This window comes from Mauremys reevesii, linkage group 8 (assembly GCF_016161935.1).
Source record: "Mauremys reevesii isolate NIE-2019 linkage group 8, ASM1616193v1, whole genome shotgun sequence".
Classification (NCBI taxonomy): Eukaryota; Metazoa; Chordata; order Testudines; family Geoemydidae; genus Mauremys; species Mauremys reevesii.
The window spans coordinates 15,325,109-15,338,781 of NC_052630.1; the positions used below are offsets into that span (position 1 = coordinate 15,325,109).

The 13,673-nt window shown below is 41.5% G+C and overlaps 1 protein-coding gene across 1 annotated transcript in view; it reads left to right on the top strand.

Annotated features, from left to right (window-relative positions):
• Positions 1-523: 523 nt before the first annotated feature.
• Positions 524-13,673, top strand: part of HSPA4 (heat shock protein family A (Hsp70) member 4) — a 36,934-nt gene continuing 23,784 nt past the window's right edge. Inside the window, exons 1-6 of the mRNA XM_039486367.1 lie at positions 524-1,047; positions 8,073-8,130; positions 10,424-10,564; positions 11,845-11,967; positions 12,501-12,600; positions 13,226-13,359. Coding sequence (XP_039342301.1) covers positions 941-1,047; positions 8,073-8,130; positions 10,424-10,564; positions 11,845-11,967; positions 12,501-12,600; positions 13,226-13,359 — 663 coding nt within the window. The 5' untranslated portion in view covers positions 524-940. The remainder of the gene's footprint in view (positions 1,048-8,072; positions 8,131-10,423; positions 10,565-11,844; positions 11,968-12,500; positions 12,601-13,225; positions 13,360-13,673) is intronic.

Sequence of the window (13,673 nt, forward strand, 5' to 3'; positions counted from 1 at the left end):
CATCTTGTCTGTCTATGTCAGATATCTATGTCTGTCTGTAATGTTGCCTGTGAGCCAACTCATACTCTGGATTCTGGCTAATCCAGATTAACTACATTCAAATCTGTATAGGTGATGGGAGTGACTGTGGCTTTGCACCAGTGTAAGAACGGACTCTGAGGTGGTGTGCGTCACTGTCTCTCTGAGGTACTGTATTTCAAGGCAGTGGTGTGTGGGACAATGTTGTGCCCTGGCTGGAGCATTCCTGGATGAACCCAGCCCAGGGTGGGGCAATTGCCCAACTCTAACCCCCGGCGTGAGGCCAGGGCTCTGTGAAGGAACCAGGCCCCCGGGGGCGGGGCAGAGCAGGAAGGTGACGTCGCAGGCGCGGAGGCTGGCAGCCCGCGGAGGGCAGGGCACAGTGCCCGACTCAGAGGGTGTGCCGGGAGGGAGGAGTGAAAGGGGAGGTTGGAGGGGAGGACGAGAAAAGGGGGAGGAGCCGTGTAGAAGGCGAGTCAGCGGCCCCTCCCTTATGCAGCTGGGGGGGGGAGGGGAGATATTCTCTGAGCATGCGTACTGGCTGTTTGGCGTAGAGCCGCTCAGGACATCCCAACCGTCGCTCTCGCCCCCGTATCCTGACGGTGGGGGCGGGGAAAGAAAGCGAGCGAGCGCCCCGCGGGAATCTCGCGAGAGGCTTTCCCTCCATCTCCACGCTCCCCTCCTCCGCCGACAGGACGGGATCTTTCGAGATCTCTCCCCCTCCCCCGAGTGGAGGCTGCCGGAGCCGCTGCTCATTTAAACGGGCTGAGTCGGCTGCGTCCGCACTAGTGTAGCGCAGGCGCCGGACGGGACCGAGCCCGACGCTTCAGCCACCCTCCCCGAGCTCCTCAGCCGCTCGGTCTTTGCCCGGCACCCTCGGCTCGTCTCCCGGATCCCTCCTCAGCCCATCTCCGGCCGCAGCATGTCGGTGGTGGGCATCGATCTGGGCTTCCAGAGCTGCTATGTAGCCGTGGCCCGGGCGGGGGGCATCGAGACCGTCGCCAACGAGTACAGCGACCGCAGCACCCCGTGAGTAAGGGGGGGCGGGGGAGGGAGAGTAGCGACCGGAAGCGGGGGGAGGCGCGCCGGGGACCTGCCGGGTCCCGGCCGGCCGGCCCCTGTTAGGCCTGTGCCTGGGGCCTGGTGAAAAGCGGCTCTGCCCCTCCCCTCTCTCTCCCCCTCCCTTGGTGGGGGAGCGCTGGTGACTTGGGGGTGAATCCCCGGAGCGTGCAAAAGCCTCACACAATCCTGGTGCTGCGCATGTAGCGCGCGGCCCTGGGAAGCGGGTGTGGGCTGAGCCGTGCCCTCTCCTTGCCCACCCCGGCCGCATCTTTGTACCGCAGGGAGACCTCACTGCAGGCCGGGGCGCTCCCCTCTGGGTACCAGCACGGGTTACACGCCGTTCCCATCTAGTAGCGTGCATGGGAGCTGTGCGGGCGAGCCACAGTGCAGCTCGGCGAGCCCGGCTGGGGACATGTGTTTCCGGGAAAGGGACTAGGGGCCGCCTGGCCTGGCCACCTCCACTGAAGTGAGCAGGTGGGGAAGAGGGAAATGTAACTTGGAAAAAAAATCAAACGTTTTCAAGTAGGAAGCGTGTGCAAGCTTATTTGGTTCACATCTGTGACCTATAAATAAAATAATGGAACTGAGATTGTGCAAAAAATGCTCATTTGTCACTGTGCTTATATGCTTCAAGCTGTCCTCCATGCTCCACCTTTGCATGTTATGACTATTTTGTCTGTCTGCTCTTAGGGATACTTCCCTGGGGAATTCTATACAACTGCAGAATTAATTTTCTGTGCAGAATTTCACTTTTCCCGGCAGAATTGGCACTGCAGAGTGTCTGGCTGCTGCTTGAGGTCACTGGACCCAGCAGTCTGGCTCCTCACTTAAGTGTGCCTATGCTAGAGGTGCAGATGGGCTGTGATTCCCAGCATGCCCTGAACAAAGAAGGTGGGATGTGGGCTGTGGCCCCCACCAATGAGGGAGTGCCCAGCCTGGTGCGGATGGAGGTCCTGAGTCTCTGCGCAGTCTGGTTGCTGGGCCTGATCCTCATCCACCCAGGACCACCTGGAGTGGGCCCAGGAGACCTAGCTGTGCTGGCTCTCTCAAAGGATGGTGCCATGGTGGCACAGTAATGAAGCTGAGTGGAGCCTGTGGCTGGGTTCTGGAGACAGAGAGGTGGCAGGCATCTGGGCCGGGAGGTGCCCTGCAGCTGGGCTCTGGTGGGGAGTGGTTTGTGAGCATCTGGGCCTCCAAGTAGCCCCTCCCAGTACACAACCCCCTCAACTGTACACCCGTCCAGATCCCTCTCCCCTGGCAGTGTCCTCTGTTTGGGAGCTTGAATTATGGTAACCTTACAGGGAAGAGTGAAAAAAAGAGAATTGACTAAGACTGGAGGGACAGTTTTCCTCCAAGAAATACCTAGCTGGCACCTGTGACATACCCAGACTGAGGCATCCAACAAAATCATAACAGAGAAACAAGAACTGGGTTGTTGTAGGAGTTTAACACTCTACTTGTGAGGGAATTTCTCTTTGTCTGTATTGTTAGACATACTAGCTAACAGGTATTTTGAAATTACCAAAATAATTGAAACTGGTGTGATTTTATTGTGTTCTGATAAATAAAATATGCAAAAATCTTAATTTTTTGTGTGCAGAATTTCCCCAGGAGTATTGGGGCAGGGACCTTTTCATCATGACTGTAAAGGGCCACACATGCTTTTATTTTAGAAACAAAAATGGCAATTGAAATACAGCTAGAGTCCTCTATATTTTAAGACTGAACTATTTTAAGCTTGTTGTGAGCCATCTCTGTAACTGTGTCCTCAACAATGCTAATAGTGAGCTTCATGCTGTACCAATGTAGAGGAAGATGGCTTCCTTTCTGATCATAAATAACTCACTAAATAAAATAGCAAGAGAAGTTAAACTGAGGTAAAGTGACCTATTGTCAGTAGTATAGCTGAAATTAGAACTTGGGGGTCCCTGACTCTGAGGTCGTCTTCTTCATAAGGTGTTTTTTTAAGGGCTGTCTTGTATAACGGTGTTCCAGCGTAAAATAGTGCGATGTTTCAGAGTAAAATGTCCATTCACTTGAACACAGTGTGGTAGGAACTGATAGTGTTTTACAACAAACTACCTAGGCAAGGTAAAAATTCATTAGTAACTCAATTTTTCAGTTTTCTTTCATCTTGCCTTGGCAACAGTGATGGATGGCCAGCAATATGGCGTCACCTTGCTTCGTTGTAAGTAATGCCATAACTCTGGCTGCCTTTAAGGAAGGAATGGAGAAGAGCTGTATGACTAATATGTTAATTCATTATACTTTTACTAGTTCTATACAAAGTACTACTGTCAAAACTTGTTTCTTAAACATGTATTTAAACAGTCTTGAAAACCAATGTCTACAAAAATTAGAGAATAACAGATACAAGATGTTGGTTAATTTCAGAAATCTTTCCCAGGTTTCAGGAAATTACTGCTTTTTAGTTTTGAAACGCTAAAGTGGGTGTGTCTTTATATTTCAATATGTGCAGTGCCGTTTTGCCACAACAGCTAGTAGATGTTCAAAAATAAATCCATGCTGGATTGGTACTAGAGGATTAAAAACCTGAAAAGGTTCTCCAGCATCTCTGAGTAAAATGCTAATTATCATGGAATGTCTACATACAATTACCACGTCATTTTAATAACATTAGGATAATAGAATATCAGAGTTGGAAGGGACCTCAGGAGGTCATCTAGTCCAACCCCCTGCTCAAAGCAGGACCAATCCCCAGACAAATTTTTGCCCCAGATCCCTAAATGGCCCCCTCAAGGATTGAACCCTGGGTTTAGCAGGCCAATGCTTAAACCACTGAGCTATCCCTCCCTCCGACTAAATGCATTTAAAATAAATCCTGGAAACAAAATTTAAATACACTTTAACCAAAGGCTGAAACACAAATGTCCAAAGATAAAATTACTTAATGCCCTGCTTGAGAGAGAGAAGAGGGCCTGGCTCTCAGAGGATTGGATGCTTAGCACTTTCTGTTAATTAGACTTTTTAAAGTTGTGTACTCAGAAAAATGAGGCATCCAAAATCACTAGTCACTTTTGGGCCCAATATGTAATCTAAGATTAGCTCAAAGTGGGGCTTGAACTTCCTCTACTTGATACTACCTGATTCCACAGATTCAACACTTTCTGGGGTGGGGGTGAAACCAATGTGGAGGCAGAGTAAAATAATGTGGTTGATTCTGGTTTACATAACAAGATTTTAAACCTAAGACAGGGTCAGGGTGTGTGACTTGCTGTAACCAGTATATATATTGAAATATTGTAACCTTAGCAAAATCACTTTGCACAACTGATCACAGTTGAGTTTGTACAGTAGTTTAAAGAGAATGAGTTGTGTGTTTGAATTCTGCCTTTGGATCCATGCTTGCTAGGTTCTTAAGTTTGGTGGGATCTACAGATTGTCATCCCAAGGCAGAACTTGACCCTAAGTATATTTGCTCAGTGTTCATTCAACTTTGAATATATGGAGTCCCCCATATGCCTTCCCCTGCCCCTCTGGTGTTTGCTTACATGTTGACTAGACCTGTTATGCACAAACCCTCTGAACAATCACTGGCTCTAATGCTTTTGTGTTGAGATTGCTCACTTCAGTTGTAACTGAGATGAAGAAATCTAAAAGGGAGATTTCTTGAAGTGCTCATATTATGACACAAAAATAAACTTGAACAAAACAAATTACCTGGAGAAAATGAATTGCCATCAAACAGAAGCTTGGGGTTGAACTACATGCAGAAATTGCACCAATTTATCAAAGGCCATGTCTATACTCTGGGAACTATACCAGCATTGCTTTGGTGCCATCGCTATGCTGGCATAATCCTGTAGTATAGACACAACCTATGCTGACGGAAGGGGTTTTTTCAGTGGCGGAGGAACACCACCTCTCTGAATTATAGTAGCTAGGTTGATGGAATCATTCCTCTATCAACCTAACTCTGTCTACGCTGTGGATTAGGTTAGCAATAGCTATGTTGCTCAGAGGTGCTGATTTTTCACTCCCTGAGTGACAGCTAGGTTGGCCTACGTTTTAAATGTAGACCAGGCCTAAATCTTTCTAAACTGATTTAGTTAAATCAGTGCAGCCTGTATGGGCACTCTTAAATGGTTTGAGTAGCAGATATCAATTTATATTGATTCAGTATCGAACTAAGCTAAGGCACCTTTAAGCCAGTTTGAATGTCCACACAAGGAAGATGTACTGATTTAACTAAACAGATTAAAAAATTGATTTAGCAAAATCAGTGCAATTTCTGTGTTGACTGAACTGCCGTCTTGTATGACAGACGGGATGCATGCATCTTCCGAGGTAGTGCATGGAGACAAAGGATAAGTGTAATCCAAAGTGTGGAGACTAACGTGATATATGAGCAGCACCCACATGTTATTTTGTTCTAACTTATTAATATGATAGTTCAGAGTTTTAACTTTTCAGAAATCCTATCTTAACAAGATTTCACTAGGCTTCCCATGTCTCTTTGTGATTGCATCTGCTTCTATTTAAAATGTATGGGTGTTTATTAAACTACATTTTCACCAATTTGTGTGCTTATCCTATAATGTTCTTTGAAATTATAACTTGTCTCTCTGTTGCTTAAGAAAACAAAGTATATAGCTTGAGCATTGATATAGCTGATGTATACTTGTGACTGAGGTCTGCGTTCCGTCAGCCAGAGGGAAGGGGAAATAGCTCCTAGTGCAGGGGTTCTCAGACTTTTGAACTGGTGACCCCTTGCACACAGCAAGCCTCTGAGTGCGACCCCCTTATACATTAAAAACACTTCTTTGTATATTTAACACCATTATAAATGCTGGAGGCAAAATGGGGTTTGGGTGGAGGCTGACAGCTCGAGACCCCCCCATGTAATAACTTTGTGACCCCTTGAGGGGTCCTGACCCCCAGTTTGAGAACCCCTGTCCTAGTGTCTTAAAATACACAGAAAACACTAACTAAGATCTGACCAGTAATGCCAGTATGGGCCACATAGGTCCCAAATACAAAACTAAATTATTGGAAAGCTTCCCAACATTCCTCTTCCACCATCCAGACACAGAAATCCCTGATAAACTTCTTCCTTAGCACTTCGGCAGATGTTTTTGAAATCTGCAAAACATACACGAGGCAGCGGTTTAGAACATAAATGTTAACTAAAGCCAAATATAAATAAGGTCTTTTTAAGATAATCTTACATAGCACAATTTTTTTTAAAAAAATTGAGCCCTATTGGGATCTTAATAGAACAAATATGAGGCAGTGTAGGAAAGCCTTTACTGCTGCTGCCCCTGTGGCACTCTTCTATGGATAGAGAGAGGATTCTAGTCTCAGAACTGTTAATCTGGAATTATGTAGAAGCACTACATTAATAACTAAACCAAACGTAGTGATGTTCCTGTGAATTCAGAATGACTCATGAATTTTGCAGTTAACTAGCTAAATATGTTCTATGTGCATAGGAGAGAAGTAGAACCTTCAATTAATGCTTCTATATTAATTTCTTCCGAAGGGCCAAATTGAATTAATAAATCTGGTTTCTTGTGAAGTGTTTAGCCTGAAGCCTCAAATATATAGTTATGTCTACACTAAAAATGTTAATGGCGTAGCTGCAGCACTGAAGCTGCACCGCTGTAGACACTTACTACAGTGATTTAAAGGGATTTTTCCATTGCTGTAATAAATCCACCTTTCATAGCTAGGCCGACAGAAGAATTCTTCCATTGACCTCGCAGTGTCTACACTGGGGCTTAAGTTGGCTTACTTACATCACACAGTGCATTACATTTTTCACAGCCCTGTGCTATGCCATTAAGCTGACCTAACTTTGTGGTGTAGACAAGTCCATAGTATTACTTTTATTATTGCCTTAATGTTTCCATGAAACAGAACTTGGTAGCTTTTTATTGGCCAAGTCTTTGAATCACGTTATTAAGCACAAGACATGTTTCTAAATATGTCCTCCTTAAGTTCATTACGGTGTACTCCTATAAGTGCATGACTGGCTTTAATTTGTTAACTAGATAGTGCACCAACAATGGCTATAAAACAATCAACACAATCATGCCACGACAAATGTCCATGCTGGTGGTGTCTGTTTATTCAATATGTTAAACTAATTCAACATAGCAGGATATTCCAGAAGCCCTGTTTCTTTCATTTCCCATGGGGCAACCAGTTCTGTAGAGCAACTCTCTTGTCTGCTGCATTGGGATCAATGTAATAATTATGACTGTTAAAATGTGCTTGTTAGTAGTAAAAAACTGGTTGAAATAATCCCTTTATTATTGAGCAACATTGTAAATAACTTGGCCTAGAGCAGTGGTTCTCAAACTAGGGCCACTGCTTGTTCAGGGAAAGCCCCTGGTGGGCTGGGCCAGTTTGTTTACCTGCTGCATCTGCAGGTTCGGCCGATCGCAGCTCACAGTGGCCACGGTTTGCAGCTCCAGGCCAATGGGGGCTGCGGGAAACGGTGGCCAGTATGTCCCTCGGCCTGCACAGTTTCCTGCAGCTCCTATTGGCCTGGAGCAGTGAACTGCAGCCACTGGGAGCTGTGATTGGTTGAACCTGCGGACACGCATCCGACGAAGTGGGTATTCACCCACAAAAGCTCATGCTCCAATATGTCTATAAGGTGCCACAGGACTCTTTGCTCCTTTGACTATTAATAGGTTTCACTGCTCATAAGTTTACTATTTGTTAGAAAACTACTCCATAATGAGTGTTATGCTCTTCAAATATTATTCTAGAGCCATAATGACAGAGTAGGTCTTACATTTTAATATATTGACTGTTAGTGGTTAACAGTGGGAAGAGCTTGGGGGAAAAAGGCAGTTTTAAAATTGAATGTTATGACAGTAATCTTGTTCTATACAACCGACAGTTTTATCTAGTAATAGTCTTATCTTTAAATACATTTTTTTTTAAATCACTCAGTGGCTGCTTGTTAGAAATATAGTCGTTATTTCTAAATTTGAATTAGTTGTTTCTTCTCATTATAGGTCATGTATAGCCTTTGGACCCAAGAATCGTTCAATTGGAGCGGCAGCTAAAAGCCAAGTAAGGATTTTGTATGTTCAAGAACCGCTTATAAGCCAAAGAAAAAATACTAACACAGTAGTTAAAAAAAAAAAAAAAATGTTTTTTCCAGTATTTTTTCATTTATGGAGAGACTACAAATATCCATGTTGAAGTAGATATTTGCTTCTAAATTAAATCTTTAATAAATGCCTTAAGAAGCATTTGAGCTTTATTAAGCTGTTCAGTTTGTTACTCTAATGTATTCTGTCATTGTTCTGGAATGGGACTTAAGGGTTACGTAAGAGTGTACTACTTGTTGTTGTACATAATAGAATTTTCCTTTTTTTTTTTTTTAAGAAACCTGAGAAATTACATACTAAAAACTTGTTCATGTTGTTTGGATTGCATAATCAAGCACTCAAAGTAAATACCATTTTCTCATGAAACATTAGTTCATCCCTCTTGTGCATATGTATTAGGATAGGCTTTAATTAAAAGATTGTGTACTGTTCTTTCCACAGGATCCTTGCCTAATTCATTGCACAGGCTGGAGGCAAAAGGGGCAGATAGATGTATGGTTGCCCAAGCAACTATAAATGTCATTAACTTCTGAGTGCCTGACTTTACAACCTAAATAACTGTCTGCTAATAGTTTTTTGTATAGCCAAGTAGAGTAGTTATGTAAATATTAATCAGGGAGTAAGGCAAGACTTAGCTGACTTATGACCCTTCCTGTCTACCAGTCAGATTGTCACCAATTTTTATTTTTGTAAAAGATGTTTCATGCTGGATCTTTTGTTAGTCACCTGCAGAAAGTGACTCTTCAAACACGGTCAACTTTTTCCAAGAACAAATATCTTTAGATATTAGGAAATAATTTCCAGAATCCCTGAGATGCTTGAACATATACAGCAAGCATGCTATAATTGTGACCCCTCACATGTTCAGTGTGTTTTCTTTCTTTGCTAGAGCTAAATGTAAACATCTTGTCAAATGCAGAATTACTCCTCATGTGTGCTTAGTCTGATGTTGCACTAAGCTGTTCACAGCCTAGAGATACACATTGGTGCAGGGATACAGTTCATATGCAATTTGAACTGTAATAACTGGATTTTTGGAAATTCTGGGAGCAAGTTGCTTTTTAAAGGGACAGTCAATTTAAAATCAAGTTATATATATTTAAAAAAAAGTAAAGAAAATGTCTGATCCTACACATGCCCTTGAGCACCTAGACCAATTTTTGGCTAAGGCCTGGTCTACAGTAGAAAATTATATCAGTTTAACTACGCTGGTCAGGGATGTGAAAAATCCATACTCCTGAGCGGTGTAGTTAAGTCAATCTAAGTCCCTGTGTAGGCAGCACTAGGTCGACAAAAGAATTCTTCTGTTGACCTAGCTACTGTCTCTGGGGGAGGTTGATTATTTATGCTGATGGTAGTGAGTGACTCTACACTCAAGTGCCGCAGTGTAGTTGTGCTGCTTGTAGCATTTTAAGTGTAGACAAACCCTTAGCTTTCCCTTGTGTTTTCCTCTCCCTTGTTGCTAGTGAAAGAATCATGTAAATATAATGGAAAACTTGGTATACAGAAAAATGACTATGCATAAAGTGCTGTCATACACAATATAAATAAATTAAAAGCAGATGCTTTCCTTCTAATCCTTGGTTTACATTAATCAGAGGTGTTACTTACAACGAGAGTATATAGACAGTTTTCACTACTTCAAGTTGACTGTCCTTTTAAGTCCCCATTTGGATTTTAAGTAGGTTCGTGAAAACACTTGAGGTTTTTTAGGTAGGAAGGCTCCAAAGTAGGTAGTAGTATCATGCAGGAATGTCACGTGGAGTTGGCTGGCCAGAGCAGGACAAGATGATGGACCTGGAAGTGACATTTAATGTGCTCAATGTCCTTCCTAGCTTAGTTGGTGGCAAGCCGAGGAAGGTGGTCAAAGTGGGGAGAAAGGTAGGGGAAAGAGGAATCCAGTGAAGAGAGGTATACTGCTAAAGATGGAATTTTACAGCTATTTGCAAAACACCTTTTAAAAGTGAACTGTGTGTATGTGGATTTTCATAAACGTTTGCTCAAGGTTTTAAAATAGAATTTAAAAAAAATCTAAACAAATTCCCTCAAGAATCCTTTAGGAGATGAAAGGGGAAGAGGTAGGATTTTGGGTTTGCGTATTTTAGTAAACTCCTTATATTGTTGGAAAATAGAGATTAATTACAAATTTTGATTTGGCAAGGAAAGTATAAACAAACTTGCTATTGGCTTATTTTCTCTGAAATTCAGAAGCTCCCCAACCATCTCAGACTAATGTATATTTCTCCCTTTAGGTTATTTCAAATGCAAAGAATACTGTACAAGGCTTTAAAAGATTTCATGGCCGTGCATTCTCAGATCCCTTTGTTCAAGCTGAAAAAAATAACCTGGCATATGAACTTGTCCAGCTGCCAACAGGCTCAGCTGGCATCAAGGTGAGTCAGACATACTTGGAAGAGAACCATAGAGGAAACTCAATGATAATTCATATGTCTGTTTAGCTTTGAACTCTTTTTCACCGAGGCATCTATCTTTGCAAATGCACTTTCCATTAGAAAAATCATTATCGCTGGATTAATAAATGTAGGGAGATCTGTAGCGTAGACTAAAATTCAAGAGAGTAAAATCTTCTTATTTTATGAAGGAGGCTTAGAACTGCTTTGTGAAATAGACTAAGTGATTTCAGAATGCTTGAGAACTTAATTGACTAGAATTGTATGTAGTGTGGGAAGGATCTATGCGAACTTTTTCATCTGACTCAGGCCTGAATAGTACCCTTTTGAGTCCGAAGCATCTTGATTAGACATTCCCAATTGTAACAAACAGTGGTCACTGATGTGCACAAGTAAGGATTAAGACTCAGATTCCTTTTCACTTGTGATTTAGCTAATCCAGGATTTGAATTCAGTTATTAGAATGCCATTGTTTATCAAGGTCTGCTTTAAATTAAAAAACCTCTTTGCTGTGTGAACAGTCTTTTGCACTCCATAGTGAGTTTGGGAGATGAAGAAAATACCACAATAGTATTCAGTACTAATGCTTCAGATATAGTGCAAGGCTAGAGGAGAAAAGCAAAATATTTCAGACCAAATTTCAATAAATATATTTATATTTTAGTTGCAAAACCTGTTCAACAATGGGAAGAATTTCCTTAACTTAAAAATAGTCTTGTGGTATCTGATGGAATAGGCTGTTATTAAAGGCCCAATAAAGAGTCAACTGCATACATTCTTACATTCGGAACCCAGGAAACTGGAGCTTGTAAATACACTGTGACCCGATATAACACGAATTTGGATATAATGTGGTAAAGCAGTACTCTGGGGGTGGGGTTGCGCACTCCAGTGGATCAAAGCAAATTTGATATAACGCGGTTTCACCTATAACACGGTAATATTTTTTTTGGCTCCTGAGGACAGCGTTATATTGGGGTAGAGGTGTATGTCCTTTTCAACTTGCCTCTCTTAAAATCTCTTGAATTCTCAAATCTAAATATGACTAGAATGAGAAACTGTCTTCTTATTCTGTGGTGCCTTCCCTACATGGCTTAGGCAGTGAAGTGGGGGCAATTATACAAGTATGCTGCAGGCGCTAGGCTTGGTTTTAAGGACCACTTAAAAAAAAATGTTTTTGCAGGCTTAGGTCAACTCCTTAATATCACTTGAGCATGTTGTTTCTTGTCATTTACCATACTTATACAAGCTTTTCACTAAAGGTTATGTATATGGAAGAAGAACGAAACTTCACCATTGAGCAGGTGACAGGAATGCTCCTCACCAAACTAAAAGAAACGGCTGAGAATGCCCTTAAGAAGCCTGTAGTTGACTGTGTTGTTTCTGTAAGTAGGTGATGGTAAACTTGGTTACATTAACTTGGCTACATAGTGTATCTGCATAAATTGAAGAATTATGGTGGTAATGGAGTTGTATTGCAATTTATAAACAAGGTTCACATAAACCAGTGCCCCTGCTTGTTTTCAGTAAACCGTGTGCCTTTTTTTACTCAGCTCTCTCCCTGAAAGCTGATGTTTAGCTTATCACGCTAACATTGTAAAATATATTATAGATTTAATCAATAGAATAATATTATTTGTAGCTGATTTTCCTCAGTTTTTACTAAAGGTGAATTCAAGTGGAACGGCATGAGAAAATTATGTAAGCAATTAAATCAAACCATTCTCTTCCCCATGTAGCTACTCACTTTTCCTTGCTTGCAACATTCAAAATAAAAATAAATCTTAAACTTGCAGGAAATACTTAAAAATAAAGGAGGGGGATGGGTTAGTACCAACCCTCTGAACAATATTTTTCTGATGATTTGTTGAGGATTGTCCTTCCAAATATGTATCTCACTGCTGTGCATTGCTTGCAGGTTCCTTGTTTCTATACAGATGCAGAGAGGAGATCTGTGATGGATGCTACACAGATTGCTGGCCTCAACTGCTTGCGACTAATAAATGAAACTACTTCAGGTAATCTTACTCTCTTTAAAATGTATATAGGATTGAAATTATAAAACTTCTTTCCAGGGAGCTCTGCATTTTTAAATGAGGCTTCTTAAACATTTTAAAAACCTTATTTACTTTACATATACTATAAACTATACAACAATAGTTTAGTTATATATTGTAGACTTATAGAAAGAGACCTTCTACAAACATTAAAATGTATTGCTGGCACTCTAAACCTTAAATTAGAGTGAATAAATGAAGACTCGGCACACCACTTCTGAAAAGTTGCCAACCCCTGCACTAATCTGACTTTGGTTGCTCTCCAAGGTTCCTAGAATCTAAGTTATTTCTATGGTAATACAGCTCAAGACTTTCTTCTTTAAAGATGCTTGGAAATAGACATCCAAGAAATAAATGCAAGACATAAGAGGAACTAACTGTTTTTGTAGTTAGTCTTCCATGCCATGGCTTTTGTATCTGGTCCATTATTTAACCAGATTCAAACTTTTTATAACTTTGAAAAGTAGCATTAAATCTTGACAGTATAGTCATTCTTTAACCAATACTGTTTAGGAAAGCAACACCAAAAATGGAGTTGAATGACTGCCATTTTGTTTACTATATTGACTTGTCTCTTTTTTTGTAGTTGCTCTTGCATATGGAATCTATAAACAAGACCTGCCTGCCCTAGAAGAGAAGCCAAGAAACGTTGTTTTTGTTGATATGGGACATTCTGCATATCAAGTTTCAGTATGCGCATTCAACAAAGGAAAACTGAAAGTAAACAATCTTATGCATCCATTTTAATTACCTGTAAAAACATTCACCATTACATTTATGGACTAGAATAGGCTTGGTTGACTGCCTTAATATGGCAGTGTATGCAGGCAATGCAATTTATACTTTCCAAAGGTTCAACTTTGTTCTATGTTAGAGAACTGGGGAGATGATCTGCTTAAGTTTTCATTGCTACGCTTGTTGAAACAAATATGTTTTCTTCAGTCACTTTTTGGTATAGTGTGAGAATAAAAAATAAATTGAACTAACTTCTCTATAGTAATAGTACAACTTAAGAGACGGGATGTCTTTTTAAA